At 43.2% G+C, this 26,447-nt stretch overlaps 1 protein-coding gene across 5 annotated transcripts in view; it reads left to right on the forward strand.

The window, feature by feature from the left end:
* The window catches only part of LOC140737973 (protein sel-1 homolog 3-like), a 113,479-nt gene that overhangs the window by 12,178 nt on the left and 74,854 nt on the right, over positions 1–26,447 (forward strand). For 3 of the 5 annotated variants that reach the window (XM_073064878.1, XM_073064879.1, XM_073064877.1), the window contains exon 1: positions 10,817–11,175. The exons of 1 other annotated variant lie outside the window; for it this stretch is intronic. In XM_073064878.1, coding sequence (XP_072920979.1) covers positions 11,077–11,175 — 99 coding nt within the window. In that variant the 5' untranslated portion in view covers positions 10,817–11,076. Of the gene's footprint in view, positions 1–4,289; positions 4,968–10,816; positions 11,176–26,447 lie in introns of those variants that run through there. One more of the 5 variants, XM_073064880.1, reaches the window with a different exon arrangement.

The following is a 26,447-nucleotide window of genomic DNA, read 5'->3' on the forward strand; positions in this document are numbered from 1 at the left end:
GGGCTACAACAGCGTGGCTTTGTAGACACAGAGTGTGTGTGCTTGACTGGCCTGCTGCCAGTCCAGATCTATCTCCTATTGAAAATGTATGGCGCATCATGAAGAGGAGAATCAGACAATGGAGACCACAGACTGTTGAGCAGCTGAAGTCTTACATCAAGCACGAATGGACAAAATTTCCAATTGCAAATCTACTACAATTAGTATCCTCAGTTCCAAAACGATTAAGAAGTATTATTAAAAGGAAAGGTGATGTAACACAATGGTAAACATGCCTCTGTCCCAACTTTTGTTGAGTGTGTTGCGGCCATCAAATTCTAAATTGGTGTATATTTACAAAATACAATTAAGTTGGTCAGTAAAACTATTGAAAATCTTTTCTTTGTACTTTTGTCAATTAGATAAAGGTTCACATGAATTAACATATCACAGATTTTTGTTTTTATTGCATTTTGGAAAATATCCCAACTTTTCTGGAAATGGGTTGTAATATTAACACAATAATATTAACAGGAAATAATCGAAAAACATTCAGTACACGTACAAATTGAATGTCTCTATGAGCTACGTTGTACCATGTCAAAGGGAGCAAACATTCGGAGTGGCAAAAGTGGTAATATTCCAAAAGGTCCCGATTTCAGCTTTGTAAAGGGTGAAACTACATAGGGAAATCAGGTAATAAGTTATTCAGAATGGAAAACCCAACACTTTGTGTGGCTGGTTGGGTTATATTTTTATGTGGCCGGTTTAGTGATATTTTTGGAATTTGATGACATTGAGATGTTACTGGATTTTGGAAACAATGATATCAGAAAGTTTGAGGAGGGACGTTTAGATCAGGGGTTCCCAACCTCTTTTAGGCCATGGATCAATATCATTAAGCAAGGGGTCTGTGGACCCCAGGTTGGGACCACCTTGTTTAGACATTGCATATGAGACAGTCATTGTTTGGTACTTGTGAGGTGGCAATGTTTCTTGATAATTATCAGCCCACAAGATCTTACCACAGGCAAGTATTTCCAAATAGTGCTGACCAATATCTTTTTAACAATTTCCCCTGCATCAAATGTCTTAAACAGATGACTATTGATGAGACAGCTGAAGAAGGCTGGTCCAAGAAAGACCATAAGGAAAGAGGGGATAAGAGTAGATCATTTGCTCACTTAAATTTGCTATAGGACCTAAAAATTCTCTCTTTCAATATGTTTATTAATGTATACAAGAATATATAACAAATACAGAGTATATATATAAAAAAATTACTAACAGAATACAAACAATAGAAAATTTGAACTGTATAGGACTGAGTAACATACATGTATATAGTACTCCGGTAATGATTATTAATACTACAAATTTATAAAGAGTATACATTAGGAATTTTATATATATATAAAAAATCTAGTCCCTACCAAGAAAGCCAATGGGTAAGAACAAGGAAAAAAATATTTTTTAAAAAGTGTTGCTAATTTGTTAACAAAGAATAACATAATTAATAACATCTACGTAGAAAAAAAACCTTTCACAAGTTAGAGTAGTAGTTCATAAAAGGACCCCATGTCGTATAAAAGTACCGTACTGAATTAGAAATAGAACACCGAATCTTCTCCAAACTAAGATGAGTCATAATGTCTTCTAACCACTGCACGAGTAGGAGAGACTGCTTCTTTCCATTTAAGCAAAATCTGTCTTCTCCCCATAAGTGAGATAAAAACTAGAACATACAAGTCTGAGGGAGTTAAAGTTATATCTTGAGTTCCGAGAATACCAAAGAGAGCAGTAAGAGGATTAGGTTCAAAGTCAGTGTTAAAAAGTTGAGAAAAGTAGAAAATACATCTTTCTAAAATTTTTCTAAGCTGGGACATAACCAAAACATATGAATTAACGAAGCATTGGCTGAATTACATTTGTCACAAGTTGGAGAAATATCAGAATAAAAATGGGATAATTTCTCTTTAGATAAATAGGCTCTATGTACCACTTAAAATTGTACCAAAGAATGGCGAGTGCAAAAGGATGACTTATTCACTAATTTCAAAATGGCATTCCAATCTTCATCAGAGATTTGCATATTCAGATCATGCTCCCAAGCTTGCCTAATATTATGTAAAGAAAGCTGCTTAAACATAAGCAGTTTATTATATATATCAGAGACTGATCCATCAAAAAAAGGTTTCAAATTTAAAATATCATCTAAGAGATTCTTATCTGAACTTGAAGGAAAGGTAGCCAATTGAGAACGCAGGAAATCTCTAATTTGAAGGTAACCATAAAAATGAGTTTGGGGTAAACTAAATTTGATGGACAGCTGCTCAAATGATGCTAAGTTCCCATCAACAAATAAATCCAAAAATTGTCGAATACCCAATCTATTCCATTTTATAAAAACCTTATCAGTAGTAGAGGGTAGAAAAAAAAATTACAAAGAATGGGACTAGAAAGGGAAAAATGAGACAAACCAAAAAACTTCCTAAATTGCGACCAGATTCTCAAAGTATGTTTAAGAACTGGGTTATCAGTAATTTTACTGAAGGGTAAAGGAAGAGAAGATCCAAGAAGAGAAATAATTGAGGCATTTTTAACCGATTGAGCTTCTAGTAAAGACCATGGTGGGCAGTCATCCCTATTGATATAATATGACCAGAATGTGATATTCGTTATATTAGTTGCCCAGTAATAGAATCTGAAATTAGGTAAAGCTAGACCACCATCTTTATTTTTCCTTTGAAGAAAGACTTTGTTCAGCCGGGGTTGTTTATTACTCCATATGTAAAAAGAGAGAATTGAGTCCAAAGAGTCGAAAAAAAAAACTCTTCAGAATAAAAATAGGCAATGCTTGGAAAAGATATAAGAATTTAGGTAACACATTCATTTTATTAGAATTAGTATGGCCTAACAAGGATAAATAGCCTTTTAAGGTAACTCAGTAGTGGAATAGAATTAGCTTTATACAAATGTTTAAAATTTTTGGTAATAGTTATTCCAAGATAAGTAAACTGATTAGTCATAATTTTAAACAGAAGATTGGTGTTTATTGGTATCAGGTTGTTTAAAGGAAATAATTCGCTTTTATATAAATTCAACTTATAACCTGAGAATCGACTAAATTGAGAGAATAAAGAAAGAGTGGAAGCTAAGGAGTCATTCACATTAGAAATAAAAAGTAAAATATCATCTGCATATAAAGAAATTTTATGAATAGTATTACCTCGGGTGATACCTGTAATATCCTTGGAATTACGGAGTGCTATGGCCAGAGGTTCTAGAGCCAAAGCAAACAACAGAGGACTAAGAGGGCAGCCTTGTCTAGTACCTCGATATAGGTTAAATGGTTTAGAGAGTTGAGAATTAGTAAGAACCTGAGCTGTAGGTGAGAGATATAATAGTTTAACCCAATGAATAAAATTAGGTCCAAATTTAAATTTTTCTAAAGTCTTGAATAGATAATTCCATTCCATTCTATTGAAGGCTTTCTCTGTGTCTGAAGATAATATACATTCTGAAACCTTGTTAGAGGGGGAATACATCACATTTAATAAACGCCGAATGTTAAAATATGAACAGCAGTTTTTAATAAATCCAGTCTGATCCTCTCGTATAATGAACGGTAAAATATTTTCAAGCCTGTGGGCTAAAATTTTAGACAGAATTTTAGTATCTACATTAAGTAAGGAGATTGGTCTGTAGGAGGAACATTCAGCAGGATTTTTATCTTTCTTCAAAATAAGCGAAATAGTTGCTTGATAAAAGGATTGCGGAAGTTTACCTAATTTAAAAGATTCAGAAAAAACAGCGGATAATTGAGGTATAAGTAGTTTAGAAAAGATTTTATAAAATCCACAAGGAAAACTGTCTGGTCCTGGAGTTTTACCAGAGTGAAGAGCCGCAATAGCTTTGGCAATTTTGGCACATGAAATGGGTTGATCAAGTTGGGACAAGGTAGGATCAGAAAGTACTGGAATATCAATTTTACTAAAGAAGCTGTGCATTTCTGTGTCATCCGAAAAGGAATCAGAACTATAAAGCTTTGAATAAAATTCTCTAAAAGTATCATTAATTTCAGAGAGATCGGAAGTCTTGAAGCCGTCAATCTTAACAATCTCTGTAATTTGTCTGCTAACTATTGAAGACTTTAATTGATTGGCTAACAATTTACCTGATCTGTCTCCATGTATATAAAATTGGTAAATTCTGTACCTCCTACACAATAGTAGTGAGAAGAGGTGGTAGGGAGAGGGGTGGTATTTGATAATGGATTCTGCTTTCTTGTGGCAGCACTCTATGTTAATGGTGGGGAGGGCTTTGCCTGTGATGGACTGGGATGAATTCATGCCTGCACGGGAGGAAATCAAGGATCCGGTTGGACAGGGAGGTATTGAGGACCAGGTCTTGGAACTTAGTAATGAGTTTAGAGGGGGTGATAGTATTGAATGTTGAACTGTAATCAATGAAGTTGCAGAAGGAAAACTCTGATTTTAAATTTCCGCTGCCTTGCAGGCATACCCACCCATGGGAAAGGCTTCAGGAGTAAACCCCGAGGAAGAAATCCAGAGCCGGGGTCCCTAAGGCAGTTTGATGTTGCTTATAACTTCATCTGACAGCCTCTGCGACAACACTAGTGCCAAGCTGTATTGGCACTTGCCTTTCCCTTGGACTACATTAGTGATGTGGAGAGAGGGAACCCACTGCATGGGCAACAGCCAGTTCTTCAAATCTTCCTGCAGTCCAGTCCCCCCAGAGGCGTTAACACATGATCCCCTGGGATTGAAGGCTGCCTACCAATCAATGAAGAGCATCCTGATGTGTGCATTGTCCTTGTTCAAGTGTTCCAGAGCTGAGTGAAAAGCCAGTGAAATGGCGTCTGCTGTTGACCATTTGACAACAAATTGGAGTGGATCCAGGCCACTCCTCAGGTGGGAGTTGAATGTCTCATGATCAAAATCTTGAAGCAATTCCTCACAATAGATGTAAGTACTGCTGGATGATAGTCCTAATATTCACATTAATTTTACTTTCTTGGAGAATCGCATTAGACATTAACATCCACAGTAACCAGTTCTTGAATTTGCTGAATAACATACTGTTCGAGGTAGCTACCTTAAATGCACTCTGTGAATCAATTCTTATATTACCATTTCCAATGTGAATAACCCAGTCTTCATGAAGATTAAAATCACCTATGATTAGTAGACAATTCTTTTCACTCCCCTTCCTTATTACTTCTTGAAGTACAGGTGTACTATTTCCAACAATGTGGCTATTGCTGGGGTCCCTCAGAGTGTCTTTAACAAGCTCTTTTGCTCAACCGCTCCATGCTGACCAAGAAGCTGGTTCCATTTACCTACATTTGACCCATATCCTTCTAAACGTTTACTATCATGTACCTGTTCAACAGTCTTTTAAAAGTTATTATACCTGCCTTAACTACCTCCTTGTTTTTAATTTCAAAAATAGACTTTATTCATAATAAAATATATATACAAAGGAATTAACAGAGCAAAAGAGTTTTGCATTCATGATCGTTACATTCAGTAGTATAAACATGTAAAGAAACACAAACATATTGCTACTCATTTACTGTAGCTCCCTGAGGTGATATTCCCTTTATTATTCGAGGGGCTTCCCCACAGAATTTCACCTCTCCATGTGTTGTAGTGGAAGGAGCTGTTGTGCCATTCTGCAGCATTGCCTTACAGACATCTCTGTGCTGGAAGACCAACATCTTCCCGGCAGATCCAAGGGCATCCTTCACCGAGCTGATGATCTTCCAGCAGCACTTGATGTCCGTCTTGGTGTGTATCCTCGGGAACAGTTGTAGATCAGAGTTACACAGCTGCTGGGGGTGAACAAGGACATGAACCTTTGTCGCATCTATCGCCCCACCTTCTCAGCAAGCCTGCAGTCTGCAAAGAAGTGTGTGACTATTTCTTCCCCGCCGTAGCCACCTCGAGGGCAGCATATATTGAGAGTGACATGTTGCCTGATATAGGAAGACTTTGACAGTGAGAGCCAACCTCACTATTGGTGAAGTGAGGTCTTGAGCTTGTTTGTGAGATCTGACAAGGAGATTTTCTGCACAGTAGTTTGGACAGTTTGCACAGGAAACCGCCCAGTGTCCCTGTCTCACGGTATCTGTTGGATGCTCCATACTGACCACTGGACAATGAACTTCTGGTCAAGTATTATTCCACAAAGATCAGGTAGTATGGCAAAGTCTGGCTAACTGGGACATCATGAGATAACAGGGCCAGGCCTGCCTTTGCAACACCAGGAACTGTTAGAACTTTTGGATATAGTGACACTTGGTGCCCACATACTTTGAATCCACACACTGCCTGATACAACCATACATGAAGATGATCATCGGAATGAGTGCAATATTGCGTATACTTTTGCCCCCCATTCTCTGGGAATTTGTGCAGCATGACCTGTCGGCCATGTTCCATCTTGTACCTCCAGATAAACTGGAAGGTGTTCCAGGTAATCACTGAGGCAGAGGAATGGGGAACAGGCCACGCCTGTGACAAGTACAGCCGTCCTGAGAGCACATTGTACCTGATAACCAAGTTCTTCCCAATTATTGCCTGAGGCTGTTCCCACATCCCAACTTTTGACTTGCATTCCCAGTCCGCTCCAGCCAACTCAATCACTTCTGCTGGCAACTCATTCTATATACATACGGTCCTCTGTGCAGAATGTTGCCCCTCAAGTTCCCACTTAATCATTCTCCTCTCACTTTAAACTATGCCCCCCGGTTCTTAATTCCCTCAACATGATGAATAGACTGGGTGCAATCACCTTATCTATGCCCCTCATGATTTTATACATCTCTTTTTAATTTTTATTTTTGCACTACTTATTTAATTTAACTTTTATGTATATAAATATTTACTGTAATTCACATTTTTCTATGATTATGTATTGAATTGTACTGCTACTGCAAAGACAACAAATTTCACAACACATGCCAATAATATTAAACCTGATTCTGATCCTGATATGAAAGATCATCTCTTGGTCTCCTACCCTCCAACGCAACACTGCACTGACTGCAACTTCTTTTCCTTGCAATTTGTATCTCCACCTGAATGGATTCTCCTTTACGCCTAAGTTGTATCTCACAATTGTACTTAGTTCATTTGTAATGAGCGGAACTATTCTACCATTTTTTATGTCGAGTGTGAAATATTCTTGAAAATTGACCACCAAGCTCTGATCTTGTTATGACTCTATCTAGTAATGCTTATTAGATTGTTCCTGGTTATCTTTATCTGTGCTGTTATTTCATGGATTTTCTTTTGGATGCGAGCTGATGTATGGAACTTCAGGATTTGTTCTGGGGCTGGCAATAATCAGGCCTAACAACAAGTGCAATTTGCTTTATGCTGATGTGACCTTGTCTTTTTCTGTGATTGATTCAACACACAAATTAACTTAATGTTGGTTTCCTAGATTATTTGTTCTTTTCTTAGGACCCATGTGCACTGAAGTGTTGTCCTCTTAGTGACCAAATTGGTAACTTCATCATTAGTTTTAAACTTTTGGCAATTAGTCAATACTTTATTTCAAACATGTAGTAATTCTAAAGAGAAGTCAAAACACAACCTGTTGGCCAGTATAACCTCTTTTGCTTTATTCAGTTTTTGAGGAATGAACCCATTTACTGCATATTTAGGTGGTTTAATAATTTAAAAATAAGGCATCTAAACACTTACGTCGGAAAAAACAGCCAGAAAGCCTACTTTGGTTAAAATATTTTGCAATTGACATTGTGATCCATCAGTTTAATATTTTGAACTATAATAGTCTATTAGAAAAACTCTGCTGATTAATGGATTTGAAGACAGCAAATGCCATGTCTCTGTTTAAAGATGGATGTAGGCAAAAGGCAGGTAACTATAGCTTAATGTCTGTATTAGGTAAATGTCTGAGGCTATCATTAAGGAAGGAAGAGCGAGACATCTAGACAGTAATTCCATCAGGCAGACACAGAATGGATTCATGAAAGGCAGGTCCTGTTTGTCAAACTTACTGGAGTTGTTTGAGGATATAATGAGCACAGTGGATAGAGGGGAACAGGTGGATGTTGTATACTTGGATTTCCAGAAGGTACCCTATAACGTGTCGCATAAAAGACTTAACCATAAGGTAAAGGTGCATGGAATTGGGGTTAATGTATTAGCATGGATAGAGAATAGTTAACAAATAAAATGCAGAGAATCAGGATAAAGGTGTGTTGGTAGTGGTGAGCAGAGAGTTGAAAAGGTCAGTGCTGGGCTTGCAACTGTTCCTGATAACCATTAACAGTCTGGGAGAGAGGACCAAGTACATTGTTTCTCAGTTCACTACACTAAATCGAGTGGAAAAGTAAATTGTGCAGAGGATGCAGAGAGTCTGCAGAGAGATATATTAAGTGAATAGGCAACGATCTGGAAGATGTAGTACAATGCTGGTAAATGCTATAGTATCCACTTTGGAAAGATAAGTAAATTTAAATGGTGAAAGACTGCACCACGCTGTTATGCAGAGGGACTAAGGAGAGCTTATGCATGGGGTTGGTTTGCAGGTGCAACAGGTTATGACGAAGGCAAATGGAATGTTGACCTTCATTGCTAGAGGGATTGAGTTTAAGAGCAGAGAGGTTATGCTGCAAGTGTACAGGGTACTGGGGAGCCACACCGGGACTACTCTGTGCGGTCTGTTCCCCTTACTTGGGGAAAGAAAGGGTGGCTTTGGAGGCAGTGCAGAGGATGCTCACAGACTGATTTGGGAGATGAGGAATTAACCTATGAGGAGAGATTGAGATGCCTGGTACTATACCTACTGGAACTCATTAAAATGAGAGGGAATCACATAGATATATATATATATAAAATTGTGAAAGGAATCAGTAAGATCAGGATCAGAATCAGGTTTGATATCACTTGCATATGTCATTAAATCTTTTGTCTTTGTGGTAGCAGTACAATGCAATACATAATAATAGAGAAAAACATGAATTACAGTAAGTATATATATATAGTTAAATTAAATAAGTACAAAAATAAAAGTAAAATAGAAGTAGTGAGGTAGTATTCATGAGTTCAATGTCCATTCAGAAATCGGATGGCAGAGGGGATGAAGTTATTTCTGAATTATTGAGTGCATGCCTTCAGTCCCCTGTACCTCCTTCCTGATGGTAGCAATGGGAAGAGGGCATGTGATGGTGGTCTTTAATGATAGATGTCACCTTTCTGAGGCATCACTCCTTGAAGGTGTCCTAGATACTACGGTGGCTCTTGCCCATGATGGAGCTGACTAAGTTTACAAGTCTCTGCAGCTTTCTTCGATCCTGTGCAGTAGCCTTCTCCCCCATATCAGATGTTGATACAGCCTGTTAGAATGGTTCTGCTGTAGAAATCTGTGAGCGTCTTTGGAGACATACCAAATCTCCTCAAACTCCGAATGAAATATTGCGGCACTTGTAGCTGCAGTTGGACCCAGGATTGATCCTCAGATATATCAACTCCCAGGAACTTGAAATTGCTCACTCGTTCTACTTCTGATCCCTCTGTGAGGATTGGTGTGTGTTCCCTTGTCTTACCCTTTCTGAAGTCCACAATCAGTTGCTTTTTCTTACTGACAATGAGTGCAATGTTGTTGCTGTGACACCACTCAACTAGCTTATATATCTCACTCCTGTACATCCTCGCGTCACCATCTTAAATTCTGCCAACAGTAGTTGTGTTATCAACAAATTTATACATGGCATTTGAGCTGTGCCTATCCACACAGTCATGGGTATAGAGAGAGCAGAGCCGTGGGCTAAGCACACACCCAAGGTGCACTTGTGTTGATTGTCAAAGAGGTGGAGATGTTGCTTCCCATCCACACAGATTTGGTCTTCGAAGATGAGGATCCAATTGCAGAGATAGAAGCAGGGAAGTGCTTCCACTGGTAAGTTAGACATAGCCCCAAGTTTCAAGGGAATAGGTTTCAGAAGGAGATAAGGAGAAACTGTTTTTTCCAGAGCACAGTCAATCTGTGGAACTCTCTGCCAAGGGAAGCAGTAGAAACTACCTCTAATATATCTGAGACACAATCAGATGTATTTTTGCATAGCAGAGGAATCAGATGTTCAGGGAAAAGGCAGCTAGGTGGAGCTGACGATTTTATTGAATGGGCGAGCGGGCTCGAAGGGCCGGATGAATGAATCATGCTCCTATTTAACTAATCAACACATACAAAATGCTGGAGAAACTCAGTATTTCCTGCTGAAGGGTTTTGGACTGTACTCTTTTCCATAGATGCTGCTTGTCCTGCTGAGATCCTCCAGCATTTTGCGTGTGTTGCTTGGATTGCCAGCATCTGCAGATTTTCTCTTGTTTGTGATTGGACTCCTGGTTCTATTTATTGTGTTCTTTTGTGGAATTCATTTGGTATAAGTTTCCCGACTAGTGGGCAGGGATAGGGAAAACATGTGGCACAGGTTTCATTCTGGCACAGAATAAAAACCGCATTTGGAGAAAATGACTAGAGATTTTGGCGATTACTATTTGCTTATACCCATCCCTATACTGTACGAACAAATCTACCCGGTTTAAAAAAAATGAAAGGGGGACCTTATCTCAATGAAGAATTCACGGGAACACCCGCACATACTGTAAAAGCTCAGAGCTGGGTATCAGACGGTTTAGTCCCTTCTGTTTCTTTTGCGGGTCACTTGCGCGGTCGGGAGTCGTTCGGATGAATCTTCCTGGATTGCGCCGTGGCGGGCACTCTTATTGGCCGCGCAGCTCCCGGAAGTACCTGCTGCTCTTCCACGTCTGTCAGATCGACCCAGGCTGAGTCAATAGTGGCCGCCAGGTGAGACTGTACCCACCTGTTGGCTAGGTTTCCCCCTTCTTCTAAATGTGGGACCACAAGTAAGTAAGAACGGCTACCAGACTGGCAAAAAAAAATAAAAAAATTGAAGTGTCTTTCCTAGAACTTCTGAAATGATTTGTACATAGTTTAAACACTTAAATCGCCAGGCTATTTTTAAAATAATGACCAATTGGAAGAAGTGAAAAAAATACAAATGGAAAATGCAAAGTAATGGAAGTTGGGATGGTGACCAGATTTTGTGCTATGGCCACTTGCAAGGAAATGAGAATGTCTCACTGGCTGTACTGCCTCGGATGGTTAATCGTGCTGGTAAGTGATATTCAACGTGTACTGTATGTATATAGGGTACGCTGACGCCAAGATCATTATTTGCATAAGTGCTTCGTAGATAAACTGTATCCTGTTCTTTTGCTCTGCTCTTTTGGTGACAATGATATATTTTAAATCATCGTGCTGGAAAAAGTATCTAAGTTTAATTCACCTTTACCAACCCCCCCCCCCCCCTTTTTCTCACTTCTTTCAAAAGTTATTTCCAGAAGTTGTTTTGGAAAGTTATTTTGGGTTCATAGTCCGGTACAGTTTAGGTAGGCCATTCTATCTCATGATAAACTGTTAGAGTAAAAGTAATCTCCCCATTCTCTCATGCTATTATGCTGATTTTGACACTGAGTTAGAAACTCAAACACCATTTTCCATTCATTCACCTGATTGTGAAACATCAGTCTGATCTCCCTTTGGTCTTTTTGTTGTGGAAGAGATTGTAGTTGTGTTGCTTTCTCATTTTCCTGATATGGTTTTTATGAATAGGCAATAGATACATGAATGTGCAAGGTTGGTTAAGTACAGACAGAGGAGATTTAGTTTAAATTAGTACTGTGTCAGGCACACACATTATGGTCTGAAGGGCCTGTTCCTGTGCTTATATGTTCTGAATTCTGTACATGGCTTTCACATTCATTTTGAAGCAAAATGACAGATAAAAATGTTTCTACGCTCCAGAACTCATTGGAAAGTACAGGCAATGTATTTCATTGAGAATTACTTAATGAGAAAAAGGCAATCATGGATTTGTGAATGCCACCCACAATCTGCAGCATAATTTAGAACAGAATAACTTTAATCTCACAAATGTCGGTTTAACTCCCTGTGAGGTAACAAGAATCTTTTTAATTTTCTGTATAAAATTCATAAATCATTGCCATACAGAAAATCAAGGCTTGTATTTGATGTTTGAAAAATATGGTTAATGGCCATGGAATGAAGTCCAGAATGGTTACATTTATTTACCTTTTAGCTCTCTTGGGGTAAGTACCATGATGACTGAGTTCCTGAGATGTGGGAGCAAGCACATTGCAGACTACTAGAGGAGAGGATGGACTTTTAAGTAAATTCCACGTCTGCCAAATTTTGATTCCTTGATTTTACCTTGTTGGAAATGTTTAAGAATAGCAACAGCAAAGGAAGCTATTTAACCTGTTTATGGTCTATATAAGCAAATAATCCTGTCAGAAATTATGAAGAACTGGAATCTAATAAGAATAAAGAACTTAACAATAAATAATAGTAATACTGAAAGACACTGTTGAGCTTAAAGATGATAAATGCCGTAAACCTTGTGGCTTACACCCTAAGCTTTGTTAATGACATAGCTATAGAATGTATGTATAATTTTTATCTACTAAGGTCGCCCAGATTCTAAAACACTTTATAATTTGGAAGGTATTGATCATAATACCATTTTCAATAAAATAGGGTTAAAGAAAATGGAGACCAAAGGTCAGTTAACATGATATTAGAGGGTGGGAGAATCCTAGTAATGTTTTATTAACAACTTGAAAACAGTATAATTGCTTAGGCAGAGCCAACATGGGTTTTTGGAGGTAGAGTAATGGTTAATAATTCAGGGAGTTTCTCAAAGATATAACCAGTAGGGTGAAGGAGAATCAATGATTGAATCTTTAAAAATAGCAAGTCTCAGAAATGGCATCGTGAAACTATCAGGACATCCTAAAATCCATCTTGGTTCCCAAATATCATTGTTAGGAAAATCCACTATCCTGTATTTGATTTCAGACATATGGCAATGTAATTGGTTCTTATCTGCCCTCCAAAATGAAATAGAAAACCCAATTAATTATTATCACAACTGTTACATTGAAACATAATGAAAATATAACCAAATGGATCACCTGACATTGACTAAACATTTAGCCTAGTCAAACTTGCGTAGTCATCTGGGGACCAGTATCTAAATTGGGAGAGCTGACACATTTATACTTATAATGCCCTGGACATTTGGAACCAATCTTGAGTACATTTTATCCTGGTGGTAGAATAGGCCTTCAGAGGCAGTGACAGAATAGAATACTTGCAGGAGGGACTCTTTAACATCAACAATGACTCCAGACCCCGTTATAGTGTCATGGCATCTGCTCAAAAACAAACAAGGAAACCTTCTGGTGCTTATCACTCTCTCAGCCGATACCTAATCTTCTCCACTTTGGAACACACTTGGAAGAAGCCTGAGAGTAGCAAGGTGGCAAGAAGTAGTTTAGGTAGTGAACTTCAATGGCCATCACAAAGAATGTTGTGGTAACAATAACGCTAGCCAATTGACCTAAGGTCTGAAGAACATAGCATCCAAATTGGGTTGACAGAAAATGATGAATGGATTAACACATGTAAACCTGTTTGACCTTGCTTCTCGGGCTGCAGATCTCTTATATTAATAGGCAGGAATGACTACTGTGGAGGAAAAGTCCCAACTTTGAAAACACACTTTATGATGTGGCACGATCATCATGTCAAATGCGATAGTTGCAGAACATATTAGGGAGCTTCATGTTCTGAATATCCCTCATTCTGTCATTATTGTACACTAGTGGATCAATCCTTGTTCAGTGAAGAGTGTACAGGGACTTGCCAGCAGTAGCTTAGGAGTACTTGCATGTTAAACAGCAAAAGTAGTATGCAGCAGACAGAGGTAAGTGATTTTACAGATAATGGATCAGATCTAAATTCTCTAGTTCTGTCATAATCAATTGTGAGTGGGAGCAGCGCAATTAAACAGCTAATGAGAGAAAGAGGCTGCAAGAATATTTACATTCTCACCTTTGGTAGAAGCTAACATGGGAGTGCCACAGAAAAGGCAATGGAAATCAGTTGTGGAAATTTGGCCAAAAATGCCTATCCATAAACAAGCATGGCCAATTCACCTCGGCAAATTACTATCTTACTAATCATATGCAGAGTGAAGGAAGATTTTATCAGCAGTGATAACAAATGACACTTAATCACCTGATGCGAGGTTTGAGCCAAGATGACTCACTCCAGATCTCTTTGTAGCCCTATTCCAAAACTGGATTGAGTAGCATGGAGTACTGACTGTATCAAATAAACAGTTCAGGGTTTTGGTGACTGGGAGAGTTCAGTGAAACAGGGGAAAGGAGTAACATTTCTTTAATATTCACAAGAAGTAGTTCAAAAGAGAGAGAGAGCTAAGATAGCTTAGCTTGATAGCTGAGAGAGGGACTGAAGTAGTTAGATTAAAAAAACATAAGAAACAGAAGGAGGAATTCAAAAGCTGTAATCGAAGGAAGGCAAGGAGATGGCTGATTCAGGTCAGCATAACAGATGGAACTGATTTGTTGGCTCTTGATGATTTTAAGCTCTATTAATATATGATGCACTGAATACAACAGAAATTATGGGATCAGACAGTATCCAAAGACCTGCATTCTGGAACTAGTTCTGCCTCTAGACAAGCTGCTCGAATACAACACTGGCATCTACCCAGAAATGTAGAAAATTGGCAAGTATGTTCACCATGTTCACCCCCTGCAGTTTGCGTACCATCCCAACCGTCCAACAGACGATGCCATTGCCATCACCCTCCACCTGGCCCTAACCCACCTGGACGAAAAAGACACGTACGTTCGAATGCTGTTCATAGACTTCAGTTCAGCATTCAACACAATCATTCCTCAGAAACTGATTGGAAAGCTGAGCCTACTGGGCCTGAACACCTCCCTCTGCAACTGGATCCTAGACTTCCTGACTGGGAGACCTCAGTCAGTCCAGATCGGAAGCAGCATCTCCAACAGCATGACACTGAGCACGGGGGCCCCCAAGGGCTGTGTGCTCAGTCCACTGCTGTTCACTCTGCTGTCCCATGACTGTGCTGCAACACACAGCTCGAACCACGTCATCAAGTTCGCCAATGACACGACCGTGGTGGGTCTCATCAGCAAGAACAATGAGACAGCATACAGAGAGGAGGTGCAGTGGCTAACAGACTGGTGCAGAGTCAACACCTGCCTCTGAATGTGAACAAAACAAAAGAGATGGTTGTTGACTTCAGGAGGGCACGGAGTGACTACTCTCTGCTGAACATCGACGGCTCCTCGGTAGAGATCGTTAAGAGCACCAAATTTCTCGGTGTTCACCTGGCGGAGAATCTCACCTGGTCCCTCAACACCAGTTCCATAGTAAAGAAAGCCCAGCAGTGTCGCTACTTTCTGCGAAGGCTGAAGAAAGTCCATCTCCCACTCCCCATCCTCATCACATTCTACAGGGGTTGTATTGAGAGTATCCTGAGCAGCTGCATCACTGCCTGGTTCGGAAATTGCACATCTCAGATCGCAAGACCCTGCAGCGGATAGTGAGGTCAGCTGAGAAGATCATCGGGGTCTCTCTTCCTGCCATTACAGACATTTACACTACACGCTGCATCCGCAAAGCAAACGGCATTATAAAGGACCCCACACACCCCTCATACAAACTCTTCACCCTTCTGCCGTCTGGGAAAAGGCACCGAAGCATTCAGGCTCTCACAACCAGACTATGTAACAGTTTTTTCTCCCAAGCCATCAGACTCCTCAATACCCAGAGCCTGGACTGACACCAACTTACTGCCCTCTACTGTGCCTATTGTCTTGCTTATTATTTATTGCAATGCCTGCACTGTTTAGTGCACTTTATGCAGTCCTGGGTAGGTCTGTAGTCTAATGTAGTTTTTTTTTTGTCTGTGTTGTTTTTACATAGTTCAGTGTAGTTTTTGTACTGTTTCATGTAGCACCATGGTCCTGAAAAATGTTGTCTCGTTTTTACTGTGTACTGTACCAGCAGTTATGGTCGAAATGACAATAAAAAGTGACTTGACTTGACATGATGAAAAACAGGATAAATTTAAAGCAGCTACTTGCCTCCCAGTCACTAATAATCTACTCACCTGTAGTCAGTTTGGATTTCACAGGACTGCTTATCTCCAAACTTCATCTCAGTATTAGTCCAAACAGGGGCAAAAGAACAGAATTCCAGATATGAGGTAACAATGGCATTAGAGGAGAAAGTTACCACTGGCTGGACTCATAGTTGGCATTCAGATGGTTGTGTTATATGAAGATCAAGAACCTCATAATTGGGGTTCTTTAAACAGTGGCCTCACCCAAAACATCTTTAACGGCTTCATGGCTTCATCAATGGTCTTCCTCCCATCATAATGTCACAGTGTCTGTTCATGATAGTACAATTAGTTCCACTCACAATAAAGCAGAAAAACTAGTCTACATTCAGGTAGGGGCTGATAATTGGCAAGTAACAAACTTGAGAAAATGACTTTGTCCAGCATCTACCATTACTTTCAATGGAGTCCATCAAAATCTGAGTGTGTGTGTTGAGTATTTAATATTTCAGTAATGCTTGCGTAAAATTGTAAATATATTGTTTGATTAAGCATTCCTTGTTGTTCACATAATTCATTACGGGTTATATGTACGAAGTACGTGAATGGCATCCATCGTTACCCCCTGCCAATGGCATAAGAGTGCACCTTAGTAAGGTATATATGGGACTAAGAATTCCCAGCTCCATGTTTTTCTTCCGATTAATTCAATGCTTTGGAGTTACAAAACATAATAGTGGCAACCCGAGACAACTATTTATTGAAGCACCGCGAGATGTTTGAGTTTGAAAAAAAGTGCAGGGAGATATTTGAGATTTTTAAGAAGTGTAGCACACATTTCTTCAGGAAGGGAGAGTGACAATCGAGTTTTTTTTTAAAGGCAGAAACAGACAAAATTCATGGGTACATAAATAGTGAGTACTGTGTGATAATAGTCATTAATTTTTTAAAAAGCAGAAATGCTTGGCTACATCAGAAAGATAGATATATTCAATTACACAAGAGTTAACTGGATATTGTATACTGAGCAAATTGAGCAATATTTTGAAGCAAATAAAATAGCTATTGAAAAGCAAGTATCAGTTTTGCTGAGTGTATTGGATGGAAAGGCAACAGTTTGCTTAGAAGTTTAACAGCTCCAACCAAACCAGTAGAAATGACCCTTGCTGATATCATGAGAGTGATGCAGGAACATTTAGAACTGAAACCATTGTTGACTGCAGAATGCTTTAGGTTTCATAAGTGGGATCAAAAGAATGGGAGGTCCATTTCAGCGTACATGGCTGAATTGAAGAGATTGTCTGAGCAATGTCAATTTGGTAATGGGCTTAATGATGCACTAGGAGATTGTCTAGCATCTTACAAGAAAGCTAAAATTGGATCCGAAATTAAGCACAACTCACATTTAAAAGAGCAATTGAAATCTCCGTATCAAAGGAAACAGCAGCCAGAGACATAATTGAATTGCAGTCAGGAATGAAAGTGAGCATGAAAAAAATTTGAAATGTCCAAACAGAAACCAGCCTGGCTGAATAACTTGTGTTACGGTTGTGGCAGGGGCTCACGTACACCAGACCAATGCAGGTTTAAGTGTGAAACATGCAGAAAGCCTTGAAATCAAATTGGGAGAGAGAGAGAAGACAAGTCATAGGTCCCTAAGTGAGATTTAAAAAGGATCATTTGTGGGCTCTTGGCATTTTCTGGTGGCACCAGATTTATTAACAAGGGCAAATAAAAATAAGGCAGGGACAAGCAGAGTAGCCAATCTGTGAGTGGGCTAGTGTTAGAATGGGGTGGCTTTGGTGAGAGCAGGCTTGGGTGAGGTAAGTATCTGAAAAGTTTCTCCTTCTTAGTTCTTCATTCCATATCTGTTAGTACATAGATAGAGCAGTGACAGCAAACACAAGGAAATCTGCAGGTGCTGGAAATTCAAACAACAACACACAAAATGCTGGTGGAACACAGCAGGCCAGGCAGCATCTATAAGGAGAAGCACTGTCAATGTTTCGGGCTGATAACCTTCGTCAGGACTTCATGTCCCATCGGCAATTAGCAATAAAGAGATCCAGAGCGGGGTGTCCATGAAGAGGAGGAGGGTTGAAGATGGGACAAGGGGTCATCAGTGGGGGTAGGAGAGTCCTTGTCAAAGAAGTAAGCTCAGAGATGGAGCCGGCGGAAGAAGAGTTCAGCGTCATGGCGTACGCAGAACTCACTGAGGTGTGGGCGAAGGGGGACAAAGCTGAGGCCCTTACTGAGGACAGAGCACTCTGCCTCAGAGAGTTGAAGGTCGGAGGGAATGGTAAAGATCTGGCACGGATAAGAGATGGGATCAGAGGGGGGAGGGAGGCTGGTAGTGTCAGTGGAGAGGGAAGCATTGGGGTGAGATGAAGATGGAGCCTCTGAGGGCCCAGGAGCTGACGATGGGATCTGAGGGAGAGGGGATTGCAGAGTGGTGGTGTGGGAAGGTGAGACGGGAGACACAATCGCAGCATGTGAAGAGCCGGCCTGGAGTTCAAGGCTGGAGTTGCAGTCGGTGGTTATGCAATCACTTTGAAGCTGTCCGTGGTCGTTGGAACCCGCGGTGATGGTCCTGGAGTCCGAGTGGAGTCCTGATGAAGGGTCTCAGCCTGAAACGTCGACAGTGCTTCTCCTTATAGATGCTGCCTGGCCTGCTGTGTTCCAGCAGCATTTTGTGTGTGTTGTTAGAGCAGTGAGAATGGCTCCAGCAGCTGTGTTGTATTCTTTGTGTGAGATGTGGGTATTCTGGGAGACCTCCAGCCTCCCAGATAACCACACCTGCATTAAGTGCACTGAGCTGGAGCTGCTCAGAGACCATGTTAAGGAACTGGGGGTGTAGCTCAATGATCTTCAGCTCTTACAGGAAACTGAGGAAGTGATAGACAGGAGCTACAGGGAAATAGTCACCTCTAAGTTGCAGGAGGCATGCACCTGGGTGACTGTCAGCAGAGAGGAAGGGAATGGGTGGCCAGTACAGAGTATTCCTGTGGCCAAATAAGTATACCATTTTGGATACTAATGGTCAGGGGGAATGACCAACCCAGGGGGAGCTCCAATGAATGTGTCTCTGGCACTGAGTCTGGTGCTGTGGCTCAGAAAGGAAGGGGGAAAAGAGGACTGTGGTAGTGATAATGGATTTCATAGTTAGAGCAGTAGACATGAGATTCTGTGGTCATGATAGAGACACCTAGAAGGTATGTTGCCTCCCAGCTGCTAGGGTCAGGATCGGGTCCGTGGCATTCTGAAGGGAGAGGGTGAGCAGCCAGAAGTCTTTGTACATATTAACACCAGTGACATAGGTAGGAAAAGCGAGGAGATCCTGAAGAGAGAATTTAGGGAGCTATGTAAAAAGCCAAAAAGTAGGACCTCCAGGGCAGTAATCTTTGGATTTCTGCCTATGCCATGTGCAAGTGAGGGTTAAAATAAAATAAATTGGCAGATGAATGCATGGCTGAGGGCCAGGGTTTCATATTCCTGGATCATTGGGATCTTTTCTTGGGAAGGTATAACCTGTTCAAAAGGGTCAGGTTACACTTGAACCCAAGGGTGACTAATATTCTTGTGAGAAGGTTCGCTAGAACTGTGGGGAAGGGTTTAAACTAATTTGGCTGGGAAACAGGGGGATGGGGCTGAGGATGTGGCAGTTGGGATAAAAGCAGAGGCAGTATGTAGTGAGACAGGCAGATGATAGGGCAAAATTGCAGTCAATGGATGAGTTACAGTGTAATGGGGGAACTGAATATAGGACTGAATGTGTTATATTTGAATGCACACCATATATGAAATAAGGTAGATGATTCTGAGCCCAGTTAGAGATTGGCAATTATGACATTGTGGGCATCACTGTCATTGCTGAAAGAATATTATAGTTGGGAGCTTAATATTTAAGGGTACGCATTGTATAGAAAGGTCAGGCAGGTAGGCAGAGCAAGTGCTCTGTTGGTAAAAATTGAAATCAAATCCTTATAAAGTGGTGACATAGTGGAAGTGGAAGGTGTAGGATCGTTCTGGGTAGAGTTAAGGGACTGCAAGGTTAAAACAACCCTGATGAGAGTTATACACAGGCCTCCAGTAGCGAGGAAGTGGTCTATAAATTACAACGGGAGATAGAAAATGCATGTCAAAGGGGCAAAATTATGAACGTCACGTGGGATTTCAATGTGCAGGTAGATTGGGGAAATCAGGTGCAGCTGAGTTTAGATCCCAAGAGAGAATTTGTAGAATGCCTGCGAGATGGCATTTTAGAGTGACTTGTGGTTGAGCCCACTAGAGGATCAGCTCTTCAGTATTGAGTGTTGTGTAATGAACAGGATTTGATTGAGGAGCTTAAGGTAAAGGAACACTTCGGAGGTGATGATTGTAGTGTGGCAGAAATCACCCTGAAATTTGAGAGGGAGATGCTCAAGTCAGATGTATCACTATTACAGTAGAGTGAAGGGAATTAAAGAGGCATGAAAGAAGAGCTGGCAAAAATTGATTGGAAGGGGACAGTAGCAGGAATGACAGCACAGCAGCAATGACTGGAGTTTCTGGCAGTATTTTGGAAGGCAGAGGATAGAAACACCCCAAAGAAGAACAATTATTCTAAAGGCAGGATGAAGCAACCGTAGATGACAAGGGAAGTCAAAGCCAACATAAAAGCCAAAGAGAGGGCATGTGTTAGGGCAAAACTATTTGGAAGCTAGTGAATTTGGAAACTCTTAAACCCCGAAGGAAGGCAATTAAAAAGCAATAAGGTGGTAATACATGAAATATGAAGGTAAGCTAGCCAATAATATCAGAGAGGATACCAAAAGATATTTTTCAGATATACAAAGAGTGAAAAAGAGGCAAGAGTAGATATTGAACCGCTGGGAAATGATGTTGGAGAGGTAGTAATGGGGGACAATGAAATGGCAGACAAACTTAACAAGTATTTTGCATCAGTCTTCACTGTGGAAGACACTAGCAGTATGCGGGAAGTTCAAGAGTGTCAGGGGGCAGAAATGAGTGCAGTTGCTAGGGAGAAGATACTTGGGAAGCTGAAAGGTTTTCCAGTGTTTTGAAAGAGGTAGCTGAAGAGACTGTGGAGGCATTAGTAATGATCTTTCAAGAATCATTAGATTCTGGCATGGTGCCAGAGGACTGGAAAATTGCAAATGTCACTCTACTCATCAAGAAGGGAGAGAGGCAGAAGAAAGGAAATCATAGCCAGTTAGTCTGACCTCAGTGGTTGGGAAGATGTTGGAGTCAATTATTAAGAATGAGATTTTAGGGTACTTGGAGGCACATGATAAAACAGGCTAACATCAGCATGGTTTCTTAAATGGACTATCTTGCCTGACAAATCTGTTGGAAATCTTTGAGAAAGTAACAAGCAGGTTAGACAAAACAAAATTAGTGCATTGTAGCGGTGTGCTACACACAGCGCTGGAATAACAACACGCAGACGGTGAGTTGCAGTTGCATAAAAGCTTTATTCAAACTTCGTGGCCTCGCTTTTAAGCCTTTCTGTTTCCGCCCTTCCCGAGCGGGAATGCTGTAGTGGGCGCATATTCACAGTCCCTTCCCGTGCGCGGGCTTTTCCCCTTGCTGGTGAAGAAGGCTTGGCGCCCTTTTTGTGCCATTTTGTGAGCCGGTTCAAGTGCGCTGGAAAGTGGGTCACCACATAACCACCCCTCCCCCAGAACCGGCGACACACCCCCCAATGTCCACAGTCTGAGTCGGCCTCTGTTTGGGAGGTCTGCCTCTGCGCCGCGGTGCCTGAGCTCCGATCGGCTGCGCCAAGTCCACATGGGCCAGTTTGAGTTGGTCCACTGTAAAAACCTCCTCTTTCCTCCCAATGTCCAGCATGAACGTGGACTCGTTGTTCCTGATCACCTTAAACGACCCCTCATAGGGCCGCTGTAGTGGTGCCCAGTGTCCGCACCGTTGTACAAAAACAAACTTAGAGTTCTGCAGGTCTTTGGGTACGCAGGTCGGGCTCTGTCCATGCTGTGAAGTGGGTATGGGAGCCAGGTTACCGTGCCTCTCGCGTAGTCTGTCCAAGACTGCAGCGGGTTCTTCCTCTTGCCCCTTTGGGGCTGGTATGAACTCTCTTGGGACGACCGGGGGTGCGCTGTACACCAACTCGGCCGACGAAGTATGCAGATCCTCTTTGGGTGCTGTGCGGATTCCGAGCAGGACTCAGGGCAGTTCATCCGCCCAGTTAGACCCTTTCAGGCGGGCCGTGAGAGCCAACTTCAGGTGACGGTGGAAACGCTCCACTAGTCCGTTCGATTGTGGGTGGTAGGCAGTTGTGTGGTGCAGCTGTGTTCCCAAAAGGCTGGCCATCGCTGACCACAGGCTGGAGGTGAACTGGGCGCCTCTGTCGGAGGTAATGTGGGCCGGTACACCAAAGCGAGATACCCAGGTTGCAATCAGTGCCCGGGCGCAAGATTCGGAGGTGGTGTCGGTGAGCGGGACCGCCTCTGGCCATCTTGTGAACCGGTCCACGATAGTCAGGAGGTGCCACGCTCCTCGCGACACTGGCAGGGGGCCCACGATATCCACATGAATGTGGTCGAAACGCCGGCAGGTGGGGTGGAACTGCTGCGGCAGAGCTTTGGTGTGCCGCTGCGCCTTGGCCGTCTGGCAGTGCATGCATGTTTTGGCCCGTTCACTGACCTGCTTGCGGAGTCCGTGCCAAACGAACCTGCTGGAGACCATCCAGACAGTTGTCCTGATGGAGGGGTGCACTAAGTTGTGAATGGAGTTGAAAACTCGCTGCCGCCAGGCTGCCGGAACGATGCGGCGAGGTGGGCCGGTAGCTACATCTCACAGTAGGGTCCTCTCACCTGGGCCTACGAGGAAGTCTTGGAGCCGCAAACCGGAGGCTGCAGTTCTGTAACTAGGGATCTCATCGTCTGCCTGCTGCGCCTCCGCCAGTGCTGCATAGTCCACCCCCTGGGACAGGGCCTGGATAGCTGGTCTGGCTAGTGCGTACGCCATGACATTGTCCTTTCCCGAGACATGCCGGATGTCCGTCGTGTATTCGGAGATGTAGGACAGATGTCACTGCTGGCATCCCGGATCAGGAATCGCCCACCAGGGATCGGACACCTTCGTGAACGTAAAGGTAAGCGGTTTGTGGTCCGTGAACGTGGTGAAGGGCCTACCTTCTAAGAAGTACCTGAAATGCCGGATTGCCAGGTATAGCACCAACAGTTCCCGGTCGAAAGCACTGTATTTGGGTTCGGGTGGTCGTAGGTGTTTGCTGAAGAACGCCAGGGGTTGCCAGCGACCCTCGATGAGTTGTTCCAGCACTCCACTGACTGCTGTATTAGATGTGTCCAACAGGCGGTAGGGACGTCTGTTCTGGGGTGCACTAGCATCGCGCCGTTTGCCAAGGCTTCTTTGGTTTTAATGAAAGCGGCTGCAGCCCCTTCGTTCCAGGTAATGTCCTTGCCCTTACCCGACATCAGGGTGAACAGGGGGCGCATGATTCAGGCTGCTGAGGGGAGGAAGCGGTGGTAGAAATTCACCATACCCACGAATTCCTGAAGGCTTTTGAGTGTGTTGGGTCGGGGGAAGTGGCAGACCGTGTCTACCTTGGCGGGCATAGGGGTTGCCCCGTCTTTAGTAATCCTGTGGCCCAAGAAGTCGATGGTGTCGAGTCCGATCTGGCATTTGGCCGGGTTGATTGTAGGCCGTATTCACTCAGTCGGGCGTAGAGTTGACGGAGGTGGGACAGATGCTCCTGACGACTACTGCTGGCTATGAGGATGTCATCCAAATAGATGAATGCAAAGTCCAGGTCACGTCCCACCGCGTCCATGAGCCGCTGGAATGTCTGTGTGGCATTCTTTGGGCCGAACGGCATTCAGAGGAATTCGAAAAGGCCGAACGGAGAGATGAGTGCTGTTTTGGTGATGTCGTCTGGATGCATCGGGATTTGATGGTATCCCTGGACAAGGTCTACCTTGGAGAAGATCCGTGTGCCGTGCAGGTTTGCTGCAAAGTCCTGAATGTGTGGCACAGGGTAGTGGTCCGGTGTGGTAGCCTCGTTCAGCCTGCGGTAGTCGCCGCATGGTCTCCAGCCCCCTGTTGCTTTGGGCACCATGTGCAGGGGGGAGGCCCATGGGCTGTTGGACCGCCGTATGATCCCCAATTCCTCCATCCTCTTGAACTCCTCCTTCACCAGTCGGAGCTTGTCCGGGGGAAGCCTTCGAGCACGGGCGTGGAGGGGTGGTCCCTGGGTCGGGATGTGGTGCTGTACGCCATGTCTGGGCATGGCTGGCATGAACTGCGGTGCCAGAACCGATGGGAAATCCGCCAGGACTCTGGTGAAGTCGTTGCCGGACAGCGTGATGGAGCCGAGGTGTGGGGCTGGCAACTGGGCTTCACCCAGGGAGAACGTTTGAAAAGTCTTGGCATGGACTAGTCTCTTCCCCTGCAGGTCGACCAGCAGGCTGTGAGCTCGCAAAAAATCCGCCCCCAGGAGTGGTTGGGCCACGGCGGCCAGTGTGAAGTCCCACGTGAACCGGCTGGAGCCGAACTGTAGCTGCACCGTACGGGTGCCGTAGGTCTGTATTGTGCTGCCATTTGCGGCCCTCAGGGTGGGTCTCGGTTCTCTGTTGTGGGTGTCGCAACTCGTCGGAGGTAAGACGCTGATCTCAGCTCCGGTGTTGACCAAAAAGTGGCGTCCCGACTGTTTGTCCCAGACATACAGGAGGCTATCCTGATGGCCAGCCGCCGTAACCATCAGCAGCGGCTGGCCCTGGCGTTTCCCGGGAATTTGCAGGGCGGGCTACAGCGGCGGGCTTCTGTGCCCCACTGCTGGTGGTAGAAGCACCATTGTTCGTTGGCCTCCTCACTCCTGCCTCTGGATTTTGTGGGCTCTGCTGTCGGGCCTGGTCTGGTCTGCTGTTGGGCGCGTGGCTTGGTGATCTGTGTGATGGATGCCCCTCTCTCCTTCTTGGCTTTCCACAGCACATCTGCCTGGGCTGCCACCTTCCGGGGGTCGCTGAAATCCGCGTCGGACAGCAGCAGGCGTATGTCATCGGGCAACTGCTCTAGGAACGCCTGCTCAAACATGAGGCAGGGCTTGTGTCCTTCAGCCAGGGGCAGCATCTCGTTCATTAAAGGCGACGGCGGTCTGTCACCCAAACCATCCAGGTGCAGTAAGCGGGCAGCTCGCTCGCGCCGTGAGAGTCCAAAAGTCCTTATGAGCAGGGCTTTGAATTCTGTGTATTTGCTGTCCTCCGGGGGCAACTGTATGAACTCCTCAACCTGGTCGGCTGTCTCCTGGTTGAGGGAGCTCACCACGTAGTAGTAACGTGTGGAATCCGAGGTTATCTGCCGAATGTGGAATTGGGCTTCTGCTTGTTGGAACCATAGGTGAGGTCACAGCATCCAGAAGCTTGGCAGTTTTAACGAAACTACATGAACAGATGCGGTGTCATTTATCTTCGATCCAAATATCGTTTGGGCCATCGGGGTCACCAATTGTAGCGGTGTGCTACACACAGCGCTGGAATAACGACACGCAGACGGTGAGTTGCAGTTGTGAAAAAGATTTATTCAAACTTCGTGGCCTCGCTTTTAAGCCTTCCCGCGCGCGGGCTTTTCCCCTTGCTGGTGAAGAAGGCCTGGCGCACTTTTTGGGGCCGGCCTCTCTGCCGGCGTGCGCCATTTTGTGAGCCGGTTCGAGTGCGCTGGAAAGTGGGTTAGCACAGCACGTTATATACTTGGATTTTCAGAAGGCTTTTGACAAGGTGCTGTACATGAGGCTGGTGAGCAAGATAAGAGCCCATGGTATTACAGGAATGATACTAGCATAAATCGAGCATTGGCTGGTTGGCAAGAGGCAAAGAATGGAAAGAAAGGGAGTCTTTTCTGATTAGCTGCCCGTGACTAGTGGTGTTATGCATGGATCAGTGTTTGATCACTTTGTTTTATGTCAATGATTTGGACGACGGAATTTATGACTTTGATGACAAGTTTGCTGTGTGGAAATTAACAAGAGACGAGCAGTATGACTTACACCAGAAGTGAACGGCAAATTAATTAAAATGGATTTGGGCACTGGCTCAACTGTTTCAGTTATACCACAAAATTAATTTGAATGACATTTCAAAGATACTGAACTGAAACCAGGAGATATCCAACTAAGGACTTATATTGGAGAAAAGATAACTCCCATGGGAGTGGCATTCAAAACAGTGACATACAACAACCAACAAGCTGCGTTGGGCTTGTATTTGGTAAACACAGGAGGACCAGCATTGTGGGGGTGGTGATTGGCTAAGACAACTGCACTTTCACTGGAGTCCCAGCCACCATTTGTATGCCACATCCCCTGCAATAGAATCAACTGAAAGCAAATTAGAGAAGGTACAGGATGATGTCACAGCAGTGTTCA

This window comes from Hemitrygon akajei, chromosome 13, assembly GCF_048418815.1.
Source record: "Hemitrygon akajei chromosome 13, sHemAka1.3, whole genome shotgun sequence".
In the NCBI taxonomy this organism is placed as follows: domain Eukaryota; kingdom Metazoa; phylum Chordata; class Chondrichthyes; order Myliobatiformes; family Dasyatidae; genus Hemitrygon; species Hemitrygon akajei.